The 18,048-nt window shown below is 38.0% G+C and overlaps 1 protein-coding gene across 1 annotated transcript in view; it reads left to right on the forward strand.

Moving 5' to 3' along the window:
- Positions 1 to 18,048, forward strand: part of Smyd5 (SET and MYND domain containing, class 5) — a 331,312-nt gene that overhangs the window by 158,214 nt on the left and 155,050 nt on the right. The window contains exons 7-8 of the mRNA XM_090387391.1: positions 9,257 to 9,327; positions 16,033 to 16,139. Coding sequence (XP_090243517.1) covers positions 9,257 to 9,327; positions 16,033 to 16,139 — 178 coding nt within the window. The remainder of the gene's footprint in view (positions 1 to 9,256; positions 9,328 to 16,032; positions 16,140 to 18,048) is intronic.

Genomic DNA, 18,048 nt, shown 5'->3' on the forward strand with positions numbered 1-18,048 from the left:
CTGAAGTAAACCGAATATAGGTGAACCGCTATTCAACCACTTGAGTATTTCTATTTCATGTCCTCTTTGTATCATCACGAACGTGTCATCAACGTATCTCTTCCATGCACGTAATGGGGGTGGACTAGAGCTCTCCAACATCCTATCTTCAAATTCTTCTATAGCTAAGTTGGCTATAATTGTACTAATAGGTGAACCCATGGCCACTCTGTGAACGTGCTGGTACATAAGCCAACACCTTCACAAATAACTTCACCACTTAGGGCTTTCCTATCTTTCAAAGTACCATCCCTACTCAAAGCATTCCACACACAATCCAAGCCGTGCTTGACAGGTATACATGTGAAAAAAGAAACTACATCAAAGGATGCCATAATCTCACCCTCTTCTTCCTCTTGAGCACAGATGAACTGTACAAATACCCTGCTGTTTTTATTCCCTGCTATTGTACTCAACTTCCTGGGGGATACAAGTTCAGCCAGAAATCTATCTGGATAGTGCATGCATCAGACTGCCAGTAAACAACACAGTGGGCTTCAGAGGTACCTCAGATTATGTGCGGAGAAGTGGCAACTGAAGTTTAACATTAACAAATGCAAAGTACTGCTTATGGGTAGAAGTAACCCCAGAGAAACATACCAACTGTGTGGTTCTACACTTAGGGTTGTAGAAAATGAAAAAGACCTGGGAGTAATTTTGCAGTCAGATATGAAGATTTCTGAGCAATGTACACAGGCTGCCAGAGCAGGTAATCGGTTGAGAAGGCTCAATTCTGATTCTTCCTCTTGCTCAGATTACGAACCTGAGGGGGCATAAATTCAAATTGAGGAAAGATTCTAGAAAAACATCTATAGAAGAGATGTATGGAAATTTGCCTTTAGCCACCGGGTAGTTGATTGCTGGAACAAACTTCCACCATTGTGGAAGTTAATAGCCTAAATAAATTCAAGGAGCAACTGAACAAACTTTTTGGGAGAATGGATATGTGAATTTTTTTTGCTACATAAGCTTGCTTTTTTGCATCACATGCCACTACTACAACCAAACACAAGAAGTTGGATAAATTGCTTAAATTGAAAACACTTGGAGGAACTCCCATAAAGTGTCTCCTCGTGCCACCTTAAACTTAAACATAATTAGCATTCGCAAAGACACATGATGCAAGAAAGCAAGCTAGTATAGCATCAGCAAAAAAAAAAAACACCCTTCTCATAGTTTTGCCTAGTTCTGCCTTGAATCTGTTTAAGCTATCAACTTCTACAATGACAGATGAAAGTTTGTTCCAGCAATTGACCACCCAGTGGCTAAAGGCAAACTTCTACACATCTGTCCCACAACTGCCTTTCCTCAATTTGAATTTATGCCCTCTCAGGCGATTATCCTGAACAAGAGAAAGAATCCCATCAGCATTGAGCATGGTCAAACCATTCAAGCCTTTATACGCCTCAATCAAATCACATTGCAGGTGACTAGTCTCCAGACACTGTAATTTGAAAAACTTAAATCCTTTCTTCATAAGAGCAACGCTTTGTTCCATTCACTAAACTTGTTGCCCTTCTCTGTACTCTTTCCAACAGTTCTACGTTCTTCTTAAAATGACGCCTTCATACCTATATACAGTACTCAAGGTGTAACCCGACGATTGCCTTATACAAGGGGAAAATCACCTCCACATTCCTCTAGAAAACTTTGTGTATATCATTGACAAGACACCATGAGATTCTCTTGCAGACCATCTGCACTGCTCAGAAAACTTCATATCTGCCTGCACAATTATCCCCGGTCCTTTTCACTCTCTACCACTCTCAGTGTAGTACCACACAGTTGATATGTTACTCTGGGGTTGCTGCTTCCCATATGCAGTGCTTTACATTTGTCAATGTTATACTTCAGTTGCTACCTCAGAGCTCATCTGCTCAACTTTTCTAGATCCTGTTGCAGCAGCGTACTGTGATTAGTGTCATTAACAACACTGCCGACCTTTGTATCATCTGCAAGCTTGGACGTTAAACCTGATATACTATCATCAATGTCATTAATAAATACAACAAACAATAATGAACCCAACACTGAAATCTGGGGGACTCCACTAATAACATTAGTCCACAAAGAGTAGTGTCTGTTGAATTAGAGGACAATATTAATCAGTTATGCAGAGTTAGTAAGGATTTTGGACTAAAGATGAGTGGCTAAAACAAAGGTAATGATGAACAAGTATGCCCCAAAGGGATATAATGATTGAAGCAGCAGTAATTGAAAAGCTGGATTTATGTACTTATCTGGGACACGTCATTAGCTGTAATAATGGCTGGAAGTCAAGATAAGAATAAATTTTGGATGGGTAGCATTCAGGAAATATAGTCACATACTAAAGAGCAATATCTCAGTTTTTCTGAAACTTAAAATATGGAACCAATGTATGCTCCCCCACCATGACTTATGGAAGTGAAACTTGGGCACTCGCCAAAAGAATGGAAGAGAAGCTGAGAACTACACAGCGAAGAATGGAAAGAATTATATTAGTAATTAGACTGTTGAGAAACACATGGATCAGGCAGCAAACTCAAGTAAAGACATTCCTATCTTTATTGTATTCTTGTATGCAATAAAGAGTTCTTTTAAAACTAAAGAACTAAAATGCTCTTGGGCAGGACACATAGCTCGCAGACATGATGACAGATAGATTAAGAAAATAACAGAATGGTACCCAAGAGGAGCTAGAATAAAACCTGGAAGGCAACGACAGAGATGGACAGATTAACTTCACAAGTTTGTAGCTATTAAATGGATGGCCATTGCACAAAACAGAAGACACTGGAAAGTTGCTGTAGATGCCTTCATCCTGCAGTGGATAGAAAATTGCTGATGATGATTTAAAAGAGCCAAAAATAAAAATTCACAAAAATCCTCATGATGACAGACAAAGACATGATGATTATCAGATTTTGGTCCAGTTTCAGTTAAATAATTTTTGTAAATGAGCCAAATGTAAAAACTTCATTTTAAGTCCAGCCACTACCACTGAGAGTCTGATTATTACACATGAACAGACAAGAAAAAAATATATATATGTTTGCTGAGTTTCTATTGCTTCAATTTTAGTGAAATTTGTGATGACCTGACAAATCTTTCTAAAAGCGAAATATAAAATTTAATGAAAATCCATCTACTATTGCTGCGAGGTCCAGTCTGCCCACGAATAATTTTTATACGGCCCATGCAGAAAGTGAAGTAAAACAGCATTTCAAAGAGTCACGCTACTGCATGTACAGGCATGCAAGCGTCGAGCTCGATGTATGAAATATGTAAATTTGTTCATACAGTCATATGTTCGTATCGATATTTTCATATCGTGAAATTCTACTGTTTTGATATAATTTTGTTCATTGTATTGATCCTGAGCTGGATATCACCATCCTTCTCTTTCTTGGTGATTCCATTCTGCTACTGACTCTCTCTCTCTCTTACATGCACACAGGATAACTCTTTTTTTTTTTTTTTTTTTTTCTTTTTTTTTTAATTGTACAGCAAAAGCCTTTGCTTCATCACCATATGGTTAATAATAGTAATTTGTATTGAATTAAAAAAAAATCATCCTTAAAAATGTTCCAAAAGAGAAAAATCAATTTGGAGTGTCGTGATTTTGATCAAAGGTGGACTAAAGACTATTTCTTCACTGATTACCACGAAAAAGCAGTGTGTTTGGTGTGTAAGGAGACTGAGTGGGTTTTTAAAGAATATAATTTAAAATGACACTATGATTCCAAACATAAATCTTATGGTCAACATAAAGGAGTACTGCGAAAAGAAAAGTGTTCAAAGTTACAAAACAAATTAAGAAAACAACAAAACAGACTGAAAATGTGAAACAAGTGCCAGTTATCAAGTTGCACATTTTATTGCTTTTGAAAGTAAACCCTTCAGTGATGGTGAATTTGTTAAGCATTGTTTTTTAAAAGTTGTGGAAGAAATTTGTCCGGAGAAACGAACAGTGAAATAAGACATTAGTTTGTCTCGACAAACTAATTATGTGAAGAGTAGAAGATATGGAAAGAATTTGTTCCAACAACTTTTGCAAAACATAAACCAAATGAAATATTTTAGTGTGGCACTGAGTGACAGTACTAATCTAAATTACACAGTCCAACTCCTTATCTTCATACGTGGAATTAATGATAATTTTGTACCAGTTGAACATTTATCTATCTACAGAGTATGCACGGAAAACCTACAGGTAAATCTCTTTGAAAATTTTTGCAAATCTATTGGAAAGTTAGGATTAAATATTAAAAACCTGAGAGGAGTCACAACTGGTGGTGAAAAAAATATGATTGGTAAAAACATGATTGGGCTTATGAGTAGAATAACCAAGAAAATTATAGATATCAGAGCTGAAACACTAATTGGAATTCACTGCGTTGTGCATCAAAATGCCATGTGATCTTTATGGGAAAGTATTGGATCTCCAACACGTTATGAATGTGATTATTTGAACTGTAAATTTTATAAGATCACATGGCCTTAATCACCAAACATTTCAACGGTTTCTTTCAGAAACTGAAACTGAATACAAAAATGTAATTTTATATTGTGCAGTGAGATGACTTAATCATGCAAAGTATTATATCATTTCTTTAAACTACGTCGTGAAATTGATATTTTTATGACAGAAAAAAAGGAAACCAATAAAACAACTATCAAATATGGAGTGGCTGTTTGATTTTGCATTCATACACACATTTCCAGTAATTTTAATGCTCTTAATTTAAAACTACAAGGGGAAGGAAAATTGGTCTGATTTGTTTGGTGACATCAAATCATTTCAGAATAAGTTGCTATTATTAAATCCCAGATTGAACAAGACAGTTTAGTTCGCTTTGAATGTTCTGAGCTAAAGAAGAAACAAATTTCCAAAGAATTGTTTCCTCTCATTATTACAATTACTTTTTTGACAAGTTTGAAAGCCGATTTGCTGATATAAGATCCCATGAAAAAGACATAAGCTTGTTTGAGAACCCATTTACTTCTGTGGCTGAAAACTACAATCCCAGCTTGCAACTTAAAATTGTTATTGTATTTTAAATTATTATTATTAATCTTCAAGTCTAAACAAGTTTCAAAAATAAGTACAGTATATGGACTGCATAAATAAACTACTTGAATTTTGAGGCTCTCCCATCTGAAGATTTTCGCTAATAAAAGGAAATGTCATAAAAATGGCTACTTTGTTTAGATCAACATATGTTTGCAAGCAAATTTTTTTTCACGCCTGAAATCAAATATTTAAAAATAAACAATAACAGGCGAGCATCTTCATTCCATATTTAGAATTGTCGTGAAAAATTTTCAACCAAATTTTGAACAATTATCTAAAAATATCCAGCCTCAGTTACCCCATTGAAGGTTAAATTTTGTTCAGTAAATGATATCGTGAATTGTACTTATTAAATTTTCAAATATTTTCAATATTAGGTGTATTTATCTATTCACCTGGGTTTTCAACATATTAAAAAGCAGCGATCTTTTTCAGGTTGTAAATTTTCTAAAGTAAGCATTTAAAAGCTAAAGTAAACTAGAAAAGAATAGCGAAAGCTTAAAAAGCGGTACTCACCTTGAAATTAATCTGCGATGGTTTACTAGGTAGCGTGGTTAATGTTTAAGTTGAATTGTTAAATTGAAAAATTAAAAGGGGAGGGAAGTAGGTAAAAGTTGACTGAGTTAAATAGTCGCAAGGAAATAGAAGTGTACACATCCAATCCTTGGTTATCATCTAAATAAAAGAAAAGAATAGTTAAAAACTGTAAGTGAATCTGGTGAAGCCAATAGTCTTTACGAGGACTTTCGTTAGTTAAAGAACGTCTTCAGTTGGCAATGTGTGGGGAGAGAACGCGCATGGTATTTTAAGAATAAAAAAATTATACTCTTGTGATGCCTTTTTTGACATGTGGGAACTTTAATCTCGAGAGGTTCCAAATTGGGGAAAGATTGAAGGGGAGTTTAGAATTTAGAATTTTGAGGTTAGAGTGGTGCTTGTACCATTCAATAACTAGGGCTTCATATTGAAGTATTCTGTAGCTGGATTTTAGTTTAATGATGGAAATGGCAGAGTCGATGAGCGGGTTGTGGTTGTGAGTCTGGGCATGAGTTGTAAGTTCTGTGACAGATTGGTTAGACATGAGACTATGGAAATGGTAGTAGGCACGGGTGTTGGATGTTTTTGATGAGCCAAATTTAGTAGTGGTACTTCCGATATAACATGTGTTGCAGTTTTGTTGACAATTAATGAGGTATATAATATTATTAAGGTCGTTTGTAGGATATTTGTATGTGTCTTTATAGGTACTGAAGAAGGATCCTAATTTGTGTTAGGTGGAAAAAACAAGGGAGATATCAGTGTTGTTAAATAGGCGTCGGAACTGTCCTGCTAGTTCATTGTGGTAAGGGTGGACTATGCGGATGTTTGTTTTATTTTTGTCTTTAGTTGGGGTGTTAGATTTAATTTTATTTTTAGCGTTAAGGATTGTATTTAAAATAAGTTGGTGAGGGTAACCTCTGGATATAAATTTGTCAGTAATATACTGTATTTCATTGTGAAGGTCAGTGGGTAAGGAACTATACTTGAGTGCATTGTGAATTTGGTTATATAAAACTGCCTTTTTAGTGTTTAGAGGGTGATGAGAAGCAAAATGTAAGTATTTGCCGGTGTTTGTATTTTTCCTGAAAATTTTCGTATTTAATTTTGTGCCTGTTATATAGATAGTAAGATTAAGGAAATTTATCTGATTATTTTGTCCAATTTCAAGGGTGAATTTAAGTCTATCATGCACAGAGTTAAGTTTTACGAAGAGGTTATCAATAATGGATCTGTTGCCTATTACAAGAATGTCGTCGGCATAGCGCATATATAGTTTTAGTTCAGGGGGAAAGGGGTGTAGAATTTGGCCTTCATTGGCGGCTAGGTAGATTTCGGATAATGGGGCCGAAATCCCCAGTCCCATTGGCAAGCCAAATATTTGTTGGAAGATTTTTCCGTTGAATCTAAAAAATCTTGCTTCTAATAGAAGGGTGGCGAGTTCAAGGGTTGGTCTATAGAAAGGGAGGTACGTTTTGTTAAGGTATCGTCTGTTTCTAAGAGTTTGCGTAAGGCTTGTAAAGTAAATGGAATATGGACATTTGTGTAAAGAGACGTAACATCATAGGAAGCTAGGATGTCTGTATCGGATATTATGATATTATTAATTTTTTGAAAAGCTTGATTGGTGTTATTGATCTTGAATGTGGAAAATTTAGTAAGGGGGGGTTATAATTTTGACCAGGAAGGAAGATAAATTAGCGAAAGCTGAATTGCTGTATGATACAATTGGTCTTAAAGGGTGGTCAGCTTTGTGTAACTTGATAATCCCGAACATGTGGGGGAGGATGTTATTGCGAATTCCAATTTGCTATAGTGTGGAAAAGTTGATTTCCCTATTTTGCCTGAGTTTCCTACAAATATCATACAAACAACCTTAATAATATTATATACCTCATTAATTGTCAACAAAACCAACACATGTTATATCGGAAGTACCACTACTAAATTTGGCTCATCAAAAACATCCAACACCCGTGCCTACTACCATTTCCATAGTCTCATGTCTAACCAATCTGTCACAGAACTTACAACTCATGCCCAGACTCACAACCACAACCCGCTCATCGACTCTGCCATTTCCATCATTAAACTAAAATCCAGCTACAGAATACTTCAATATGAAGCCCTAGTTATTGAATGGTGCAAGCACCACTCTAACTTCAAAATTCTAAATTCTAAACTCCCCTTCAATCTTTCCCCAATTTGGAACCTCTCGAGATTAAAGTTCCCACATATCAAAAAAGGCATCACGAGAGTATAATTTTTTATTCTTAAAATACCATGCGCGTTCTCTCCCCACACATTGCCAACTGAAGACGTTCTTTAACTAACGAAAGTCCTCGTAAAGACTATTGGCTTCACCAGATTCACTTACAGTTTTTAACTATTCTTTTCTTTTCTTTTATTTCGATGACAACCAAGGATTGGATGTGTACACTTCTATTTCCTTGCGACTATTTAACTCAGTCAACTTTTACCTACTTCCCTCCCCTTTTAATTTTTAAATTTAACAATTCAACTTAAACATTAACCACGCTACCTAAGTAAACCATCGCAGATTAATTTCAAGGTGAGTACCGCTTTTTAAGCTTTCGCTATTCTTTTCTAGTCTATTAACACGGTACTTGAAGATTTCTAAAAATTTCGTATTAAGCTAAAGTAAGTATTTAAAAAAAAAACAAAAGTGTATTTTAAAAAAAAAAAAAAACATATTTTTATAATTTTAATAAAATCTGAAAAAATAAATTACAGACAGATTTGCTGCACATGAGTGTGTTGTGAATTTGCACTTTTTATATATAGCCTAAATATAAAAAAAAAAAAAAAAAATGGTAGCATGAAAACAGAAACTTCCTTTTACATGTAACAAGGTATGGAAAAAATAACAACACACAATTTTTTCTCGAATCACTCAGTGCAGCCCTCAAAACAAATCTATCTTTGAATATGGTCCCTGTATGGGAAAAGACTGGACACCACACTGTACTAAGGGGTTGAATTGTTAACATGCAGGTGGGTGGACAAATGGGCAGACATGGCAGGGACAATATGCTTTATGCATATAAGTTGATGTGCCTAAAAACACATGAAATTGAATATTTTTAAAAATACATAAATAATTCTAATTAATTGCAGAAGTTGACGTGAATACAGGATTAAAAACTATCCACGTATGCCCCCTCTGTTATCAGATTAAAGGTGCATAATATCTTCTAGAGATTCCGGAATCTCTAGAAGAATGTTTCAGCACATTCCTGAGCAAGATAAGACACCTAGATATGTTCCCGAAAATACATTGGTGCGTAGTGATTTAAGACTCCCTGGTATTATTACCTTCTGCCAGCAGAGCCACATCCAAGTTGCTATGGCAAGGAAACTTTTGGTTACCATCTTATATATTCAGAACTAAAACATTTTAGTGAAATCAATGGATTAATGAATTTAAAAAAATATATAAAATAAAACTGGAAAGAGAAATCAGTAATACCATCATCATTTCATTGTAATAATGTGTAAGAGTTAAGATAAAAGAATGATTGTGTATTTTTTTTTTTTTTTTTTTTTTTTACAATTTTTTAAATTAATTTTTAATTGTCTATATGTTTTATATCTTGAAAATAGTGGTTTACACCAGATGGATTTCGTTCCTTGATAGCCCTTGTAGGAACTAATGGTCAAGGTGTAGGAACTAGGTAAAAATGTTTTATTTATTTTGTTTAAGATTTTTACCACTGACTGACCTTTTCCATTTACTATAAAAAAGTTAAGTTCCATTTTTGTCTGATATATGAATTAATAGCTATTGGTGCAATCATACACCGATGAACCAAAACATTATGATCACCTACCTAATATGTTGGTCCACGTATAGCCAAAACAGCTTGTACCCGGCTAGGCATGGACGCTACTGGATTTCTAAATGTGTCTTGTGGTATCTGATAACAACACGTAACTCCGATCTGCGGCGTCTCAGCCACGGGTTGAGATGCCACAAATTGGACTTGCTGTTCCAACACAAACCACAGATGCTCAATGGCATTGATGTCTGTGGAATTTGCAGGCCAGGGCAATACCTGGAAGTCTTCCTCATGTTCCGCGAACTATTCTCGAACAGTCCGGGCGGTGTGGCATGGCACATTATCCTGTTGAAAGACAGCACCGCCAGAGTGGAAGACCTGCCATGAAAGGGTGTACCTGGTCAGCAATGATGTTTAGGTAGGTGGTAGAAGTCAAAATGCCCATCACATGGATGACTGGCCCAGAGTATCCCAGCAGAATATCGACCAAAGCATGACACCATTGCCACCGGCTTGTTTCCGTCCCACGGTGCATCCAGGCTCCATCACTTCCCCAGGTAAATGATGCACACGTACCTGGCCGTCCACAGAGTGCAACAGGAAATGTGATTAATTGGACCAGATGATCTTCTTCCAATCACTCAAGGTCCAGTTTTGATGCTCGCGGGCCCATTGTAGGTGCTGTCACCGGTGAACCGTGGTTAGCATGGGCACTCAGAGCGACCTTCGGCTATGCAGCCCCATTTTCAACAGGGTTCAATGTGCTGTGTATTATGACACATTACTCCTATAGCCAGCATTCCAGTTACCGACGAGTTGCGCCACAGTCGCCCTTCTGTTACCACATACCATCCGGGAGTGCCTTCGCTCGCTGACCTCGAGCATCGATGAGCCATGGTCGTCCAACACCTCACTAGCGGTTTGTGGATTTTCCCTCCTTGGACCACTTTCGGTAGGTACTAACCACGGCTGACCTTGAGCATCCCACCAGCCATGCCGTTTTGGATATTCTCTGACCCAGTCGTCTTGCCATTACAATTTGACCTTTGTCAAACTTGCTTAAGTCCGCTGCCTTTCCCATCTGAAAAACAAGAGTAACACTGATTAATGGAGCTTGGTATCAGGTGTTTTTCATACCATGTCCCAACCTCGCACGCGCCGCAGTTTAGCATTAGCATTAGTAGAGGCATTTGATGCAAGAAAGCAAGCTTATGCAGCATCAGCCAAAAAAAAAATAAAGTAAAATAAATAAATAAAAAATAACCACTTCCACTTCACCCCTCTGTTTGTTCGAAATACCTGTCCAGCTGAGCCTTAAACTTATTTAGGCTATCAACTTCCACGACAAGGGATGGAAGTCTGTTCTACCTACCAACCACCCGCTGGCTAAAGGCAAATTTCCGCACATCTATCCTACATCTGTCTTTCCTCAATTTGAATTTATGCCCTCTCAGGTGATTATTCTGAGCAAGAGGAAGAATCCCATCAGCATTGAGCATGCTCAAACCATTCAAGGCTTTTTACACCTCTATCAGATCACCTCGCTGGTGCCTAGTCTCCAGACACTGTAATTCGCAAAACTTAAGCCTTTCTTCGTAAGAGCACCCCTTTGTTCCATTCACTAATCTTGTTGCCCTTCTCTGTACTTGTTCCAGCAGCTCTACATCCTTCTTGAAATGAGGCCTCCAGACCTGTATACAGTACTCTAGGTGTGGCCTGACCATTGCCTTATACAATGGAATAATCACCTCCTTATCCCTGCTGGAAAAATTCCTGTATATCATTGACAATACTCCATGAGCTACTCTTGCAGCCCGTCTGCACTGTCCAGAGAACTTCATATCTGCCTGCACAACCACCCCCAAGTCCCTTTCATTCTCTACCACTGTCAGTGTAGTACCACAGAGTTGATATGTTGCTCCAGGGTTGCTGTTTCCCATGTGTAGTACTTTACATTTGTCAATGTTAAACTTCATTTGCCACCTCTCAGCCCATCTGCTCAACCTTTCCAGATCCTGTTGCAGCAGCATAGTGTCAGTAGTGTCCTTGACAACCCTGCCAACCTTTGTATCGTCTGCAAACTTGGACATTAAGCTTGATATACCATCATCAATATCATTTATAAATACAGAAAACAATAATGGACCTAACACTGAGCCCTGAGGGACTCCACTAATAACATTAGTCCACGATGAGCAGTGTCCATTGATTACCACTCTCTGTCTTCTCCCCCTCAACCACCCCTTTATCCATAGCAGCAATTTGCCTCCAATGTCACACTGCTCCAATTTGTGTAGCAGTCTTCCATGTGCAACAGTATCAAAAGCCTTTATAAGATCCAAGTATATAATATCAAAGTTATTCCCTGCATCCAGTTCTTTTGTGACTGCATCATAGAATCCAATCAAGTTGGTCAGGCAAGACTTCCCCTTAACAAAACCATGCTGTGTCTGAGCTATAACTGAAGTCTTGTCTAAATGATCCTGCAGTGCTTCTTTAACCAGTGCCTCCATTAATTTTCCTGGAACAGAAGTTAAGCTCACAGGTCTATAATTACTTGTGTCAGCCTTTGATCCTCCTTTGTGAATTGGGGTCACATTTGCACATGTCCAGTCTATGGGTACCTCCCCTGAGTCCAAGGAAGCTCTCATAATTATGGCTAAGGGTTTGCTTACTTCCTTTGCTGCCTCCTTTAATATAACTGGATAGATCCCATCCACCCCGGGTGCCTTTCTTGTGTTTATCTTCAACAGTTTCTCCTCCACTTTACTCCCAGTTATTTCAAGATTCTGTAGCTTACTGCTAGAGCTGAATACACCTCTGGCATTCCCCTTGCTGAATAACTCCTCATGTGTGAACGTCGATGCAAAATATTCATTTAGTTTGTTAGCTACCTGAGCAGGATCATCAACACGTGACCCATCAATATCAAGTGGACCAATCTGATTCATCCCCTTCCTTCTTGAGTTTACATAAGTAAAGAACTCTTTGCTATTTTTCTTTGCATCCCTTGCCAAGGATTTCTCGTAATCTGCCTTCGCCTGCCTAACCTACTTTGTAACTTGGTTGCATATCAACTTGTATCTATCATAGGCTTCTGTGTCATGTGTTAATTTGTAAATATCCCATGCATTTTTCTTCTCTACCATATGCCTCGTTAGTTCATCTGACATCCATTTTGGCCTAAACCTTGAACAATATTTCTTAGTTGGTATGTAAAGCCTAGTAGCTTCCAAGATAAGTTCTTTGAATGCTTCCCATTTTGAATTTGCTGTTGGTAACATCATCAGTTGGTCCCACTGTATAGAATTTAAATACTGTCTCAGTCCATCGTAGTCACCTTTACGGAAGCAATAACCCTTCCCTTTACCCCTAATGGTAGTTACCTCTTTGAGTAAATCCCACTTCAGCACACTGTGATCACTGCCACCTAGTGGTTCATTTATCTGCAGATTCTTAATGCATGAAGAATCACTGCTGATAATCAAATCAAGAGTATTACTCCCTCTAGTTGCCTCCCGAACATGCTGATGTAGAAAACAATCATCCAAATAAATCCACAAAAGCCCTGCTAGTGTGTGAGTAACCATCCCCCAAATTCCAATCAATATCTGGGAAATTGAAATCTCCCATTATAAGACTCTCTGATTTACTGGCCCACTCTATTTCCCTGTACAGTATCTTATTATACTCATCAGAGTCATTAGGCCTATAGCACACTCCTACTCTCAATTTTGATCTCCCAGTGCTTATGTCACACCAAACTGACTCAACACTGCACTGTCCAGCGATGTCGACTGACTTCACTTCCTTGGTTTTTATGTGTTTCTTAACTAATAGCATAACCCCTCCCCCCACCTATCCTGTCTATCCTTTCTGTAGACGTTGTACTCCCCAAATTGCAGTTCTGCATCCCTTATATCTGTGTGACACCACGTCTCTGATATCCCAACAATATCTGCCTTCGATGTTTTGAGCAATACCTCAAATTCATCAAATTTATTTACTAAACTCCTAGCATTGGTGTACATGCAAGTATACCTGCACCTGTTTCTATTCTTAGCTACTCTAACACAACCCATGTGTTTACTTGTACCGCAATGGCTCCCAGCAGTCTCTGAAATACCATGCATCTTGTTTTTCAGGCTTCTGCTCATTCTAATAGAAGCAGTGCAAGAATCTCTTTCACCTCTGCCAGTGGCTACTGTCAATCTATTGGTCTTTGTCTCCCCTCAAGCTAGCAGTTTTCCGACCCACCTAACACTGCCTCGATAGCATCAGCAAATATTCTTGCACCCTTTCTATTTAAGTGTATCCCATCCCTGTAGAAGCAATCTCTCCTGTTAACAAGTACAGTCCAGGCTGAAAAAAATTCTACCCCTTGAGCCTTGCACAATCTTTCCAGGGCCGAATTGATCGACAAGGCTCTCATCATATACTCCCTCCTATCGTGTCTGGGCAGAATTGCAGACACTTTCAAATTCAACCCTAATTCTCGGCTTTTGTTCAACAGTGACCTGTACTTGTTAAGTAATTCTGCCGGTCTCCTACTCTTAATATTATTAGTGCCAATGTGTACTACTATATCACCTTTTGTGCCCTTAAAAGATGATATTTGCTCTACAACGTCATCAACCTTTGCCCCTGGCAGACATACCCTAGTCCTGTTCCACCTATCTTTTTTACAAAGCATGTTCCCCGTTTCCCTGACAATAGAGTCACCAACAACTACTAGTTCCTTCGGGACCAGCGCATTCTGCCTTGGGGGTTGTCTCTGTGTCACGCGATGCCCAAGTGCAAGCTCTGGCGTTCCCTTATACAAGGCAATGATCACCTCCTCATCCCTGCTAGAAAAATTTCTATATATCATTGACAATACACTATGAGCTACTCTTGCAGCCCATCTGCACTGCTCAGAGAACTTCATATTTGCCTGCACAACCACCCCCAGGTCCCTTTCATTCTCCACCACTGTCAGTGTAGTACCACAGAGTTGATACGTTACCCTGGGGTTGCTGTTTCCCATATGTAGTACTTTACATTTGTCAATGTTAAACTTCATTTGCCACCTCTCAGCCCATCTGCTCAACCTTTCCAGATCCTGGTAAGGGCTTTCTGAAACCATCATCAGTTTCTAAATGGTGTAGGAAACAGTCGTCCATAAACGTTTTGCTACTGTGTAGTGACCAATCAACAAGTTTCCATATCTGCAAAGTTAAATATCCCCATTATCAGACATTCTAATTTACTTGCCCATTCTGTGTCTGTACAGTTGCTTGTTATGCTTATCGTAGTCATTAGTCCACATAATTAGTCATTAACATGTTCCCACTTTTAATTTCCCCCCCCCCCAGACTTGCACCAAACTGACTGCACATTGCATAAACCACCCATGTCAACTTGTTGCACAGTTGAAATGGATGTCCAGACTTAGATTTTGTGCTTTGTAACTAAGAGCTTAACCCCCTCCTTTCCTATCTGCTCTCTTTATATATGTTATTCAAATTCCCCATATTCAAATTCTGCATCTCTTATGTCTGAGCAACACCATGTCTCCAATATCTCTATAGTCGCTGCCTTTGATGACTGGTCCAGTACTTCAAATTCATCAAATTTATTTACTGTGCTCCCTGCATTAGTGTATATGCATGTATACATGTGCTTGTTTTTACTCTTAGTTAGCCTAACACAACCCGTTTATTTTCTCGTTAAATGAGGACCTCTCCAGCAGAAATTGAAATTTCTGGCACCTTGCTTTTCAGATTAACATCAAAAAACTGCTGCAGATAGATTAACAGCAGCCGAATATTCCAATTCGGCTGCTGTTAATCTATCAGCAGCAGTTTTTTGATCTACCAAATGTTGTCTCAACAGCATCAGCAAGTATTCTTGCACCACTTCTATTAAAGCATATTTTGTATTGTAAAAAGTCTCCTGTAAACAGAACAGTTCAACCTGAGAAAAATTCTATCCCATGAGGCCTTAAATTTCTTCAGGCCAAATTTGATTGATAAGGTTTTCATCGCGTTGTCATACTTCCTCTGATTGTATCTGGACAGAATTTTAATCCTAACTTGCTACTTTTTTTTTTTGTCCTGCATTTGTCATTAGTACCTCATGTACAACAATATCACATTATTTGCCCTTAAAAGATGATAGCTGGTCCTATTCCACCTAACCAGGATAACAGTCTGTTCTGCAATTCTTCATATAAGCCCATCAGAATACTGAATGTGCTTAACCCCCTCATGCTCTTTGCATTTTCAACTCCTGCACTGAAATATCTTCCTTTATCTAATATCTAAAAAAATATTTGAAAGGACACATTCAATGTGAATCTCATCACTAGCTACCACAATGTAACTGCTGATGAACCAATACTAATAATACTTTCCACTGAACAAAAAATATGTATGGAAGAGAATATAATGTGCATTCATAAAATGCACACTGTTGCAAAATAAATAATCATTTTAATAGAATTATTGGGATTCCATTGGTTATTTCTATTACAGATGAAACCATAGAATGAGTGAATAATTAGCGAAATGAAAACATTTTTTTTTTTTTTTTTAAAACACTGTCTCTAATTTTTTTCAGTGCCCTGAGTGCATGGATGAAAAATTGTGATGCATTGGATTTATCATATGAAGAAAGGGAGAGGTTAAATAACCTAATAGACAAACTTTATGATGACATTGAAAAAGGTATTCAATTTTAATATTTTTTAAATCAGGTTCTTCCAGATTTTTATATTATGTAAAAACAAACTATTTATTTGTTTTACAGGCACTATTAAATATATGTTAACTATTTATTTGTTTTATAATTATAGTCAGTAGTCAAAAGACAAATGACTGTAACTATATTTCCAATGCACTCCCATGGATTTGATTTTTGCTTATCAACTTATACCAACCAGAAATATTATTCTCACCTTCAATACACCCAACTTACCCACCTCTGTGAAAGCAGGTTATTTACTTTGCTGCACCTGCCTGTACATTCCCAATCCTTTAAGATGTTAGAAATGCCAAAAGTATTGCCACTCTCAAACTGTATTCAGAGGAGTTCCTGTCTGCCCCAATTGTGGGTCCCCCAGATCACAATCAGAGCAACTGTTCAGCTACAAAAATGATGTGCCTGAACTGCAAAGGGGACCACCCTGCATATTCCAAAACTTGTGAAAAATGGAAAACTGAGAAAAAAATTGTAATATACAAGGTCGAGAATAAAGTCAGCTACTACCAAGAAAACTAGTTGCACCTACGGTAAACAAAAATATTACCTATGCTAATGTAATAAAAAAAATACCAAACAGTTTCCACTCAAACAGATATCACAGTTCACACTAACAAATCAATTTCTGACTGGACTAGAACTGTCCTCTCAGAGCAACAATCAAGTATGCATAAACAACAACCCAAACTTTCAGACCAGGCAAATAATACTCCTCTGACAATACCAGCGGCATCTTCTCCTCCAATGTGTGCTACTACATCCGATATTACAAATTTAAATGCAATGAAAAATACCCAGGACACAACCATGGATACAGATGTCTCATCTATATAGGAAGATCCAATATTAGAAATCCATGCCGAAGAAGAGGAGATGGACACTGGTCGGCCAGTTTTCTCCAAAAAAGATAAACCAAAATTAGAACATCATAAGCCAGTCACCTTCAAAGAGCAGTCAGATACAGCTCCATCAATTAAACACAAATAATGCTTTGTATTTTGCAATGGAACTGCAGAGGCTTTCATTGCAACACAGATGATATCCATGATGTAATTTACCGGTATTCTCCAGTTGCTCTTTGTCTTCAGGAAACTTACCTAACTTCACAAATTTCTCCTTCAATAAAGAACTATTGCCTTTATCGAAGAGGTTGTAATACAGCAAATGCTGCCCATGGTGGTGTGGCAATCCTAATAAATTCAAAGATTCCAACTAAGCATATCCCACTTCAAACTGAAATGGAAGCTGTTGCTGTTCGTATAACGCTCCCTATTTCAATAACACTTGGTCAATCTACTTGCAGCCAACTAGTAACAGCGCCTCCGTAGCCAGGTGGGAAGGAGCAGCAGTGCGTAGCACGCGCTTCTTGATTAGACCGGGGTTCGAGCCCGTCACCACCAAATACGGAGGATGCGGAAAGGTCAGGGAATGACCACCGCATATCCCGGAGCAATATGGCCCTAGTTGCTAATGCTCCTAAAAACCAAATAACAACCAACTAGTAACTTCAAAAGGGTGCTTCCGTAGCTAGGTGGGCAAGAACAGCAGTGCATAGCACACGCTTCTTGATTAGACCGGGATTCAAGCCCATGACCACCAAATACGGAGGATGCGGAAAGGTCAGGGAATGACCACCGCATATTCCTGGAGCAATATGGCCTTAGTTGCTAATGCTCCTCAAAACCAAAATAACAACAAAAACTTCAAAAGATTGAAAGCAAAGTTCGTCCAAATAAGAAGAAAAGCAAAGAAAGATGCCTGAATTAGCCTTTCCTCAAGTATAAATAGACAGACAGCAGAATCATCTGGAGGAAAATTCAAATGCTCAATGGCAAATATGTTCAGTCCCCATCTACAATACAAAATTGGAACTGG

The sequence above is a fragment of the Mastigoproctus giganteus genome, chromosome 13 (genome assembly GCF_048544385.1).
Source record: "Mastigoproctus giganteus isolate SK-2022 chromosome 13, ASM4854438v1, whole genome shotgun sequence".
NCBI lineage: Eukaryota > Metazoa > Arthropoda > Arachnida > Uropygi > Thelyphonidae > Mastigoproctus > Mastigoproctus giganteus.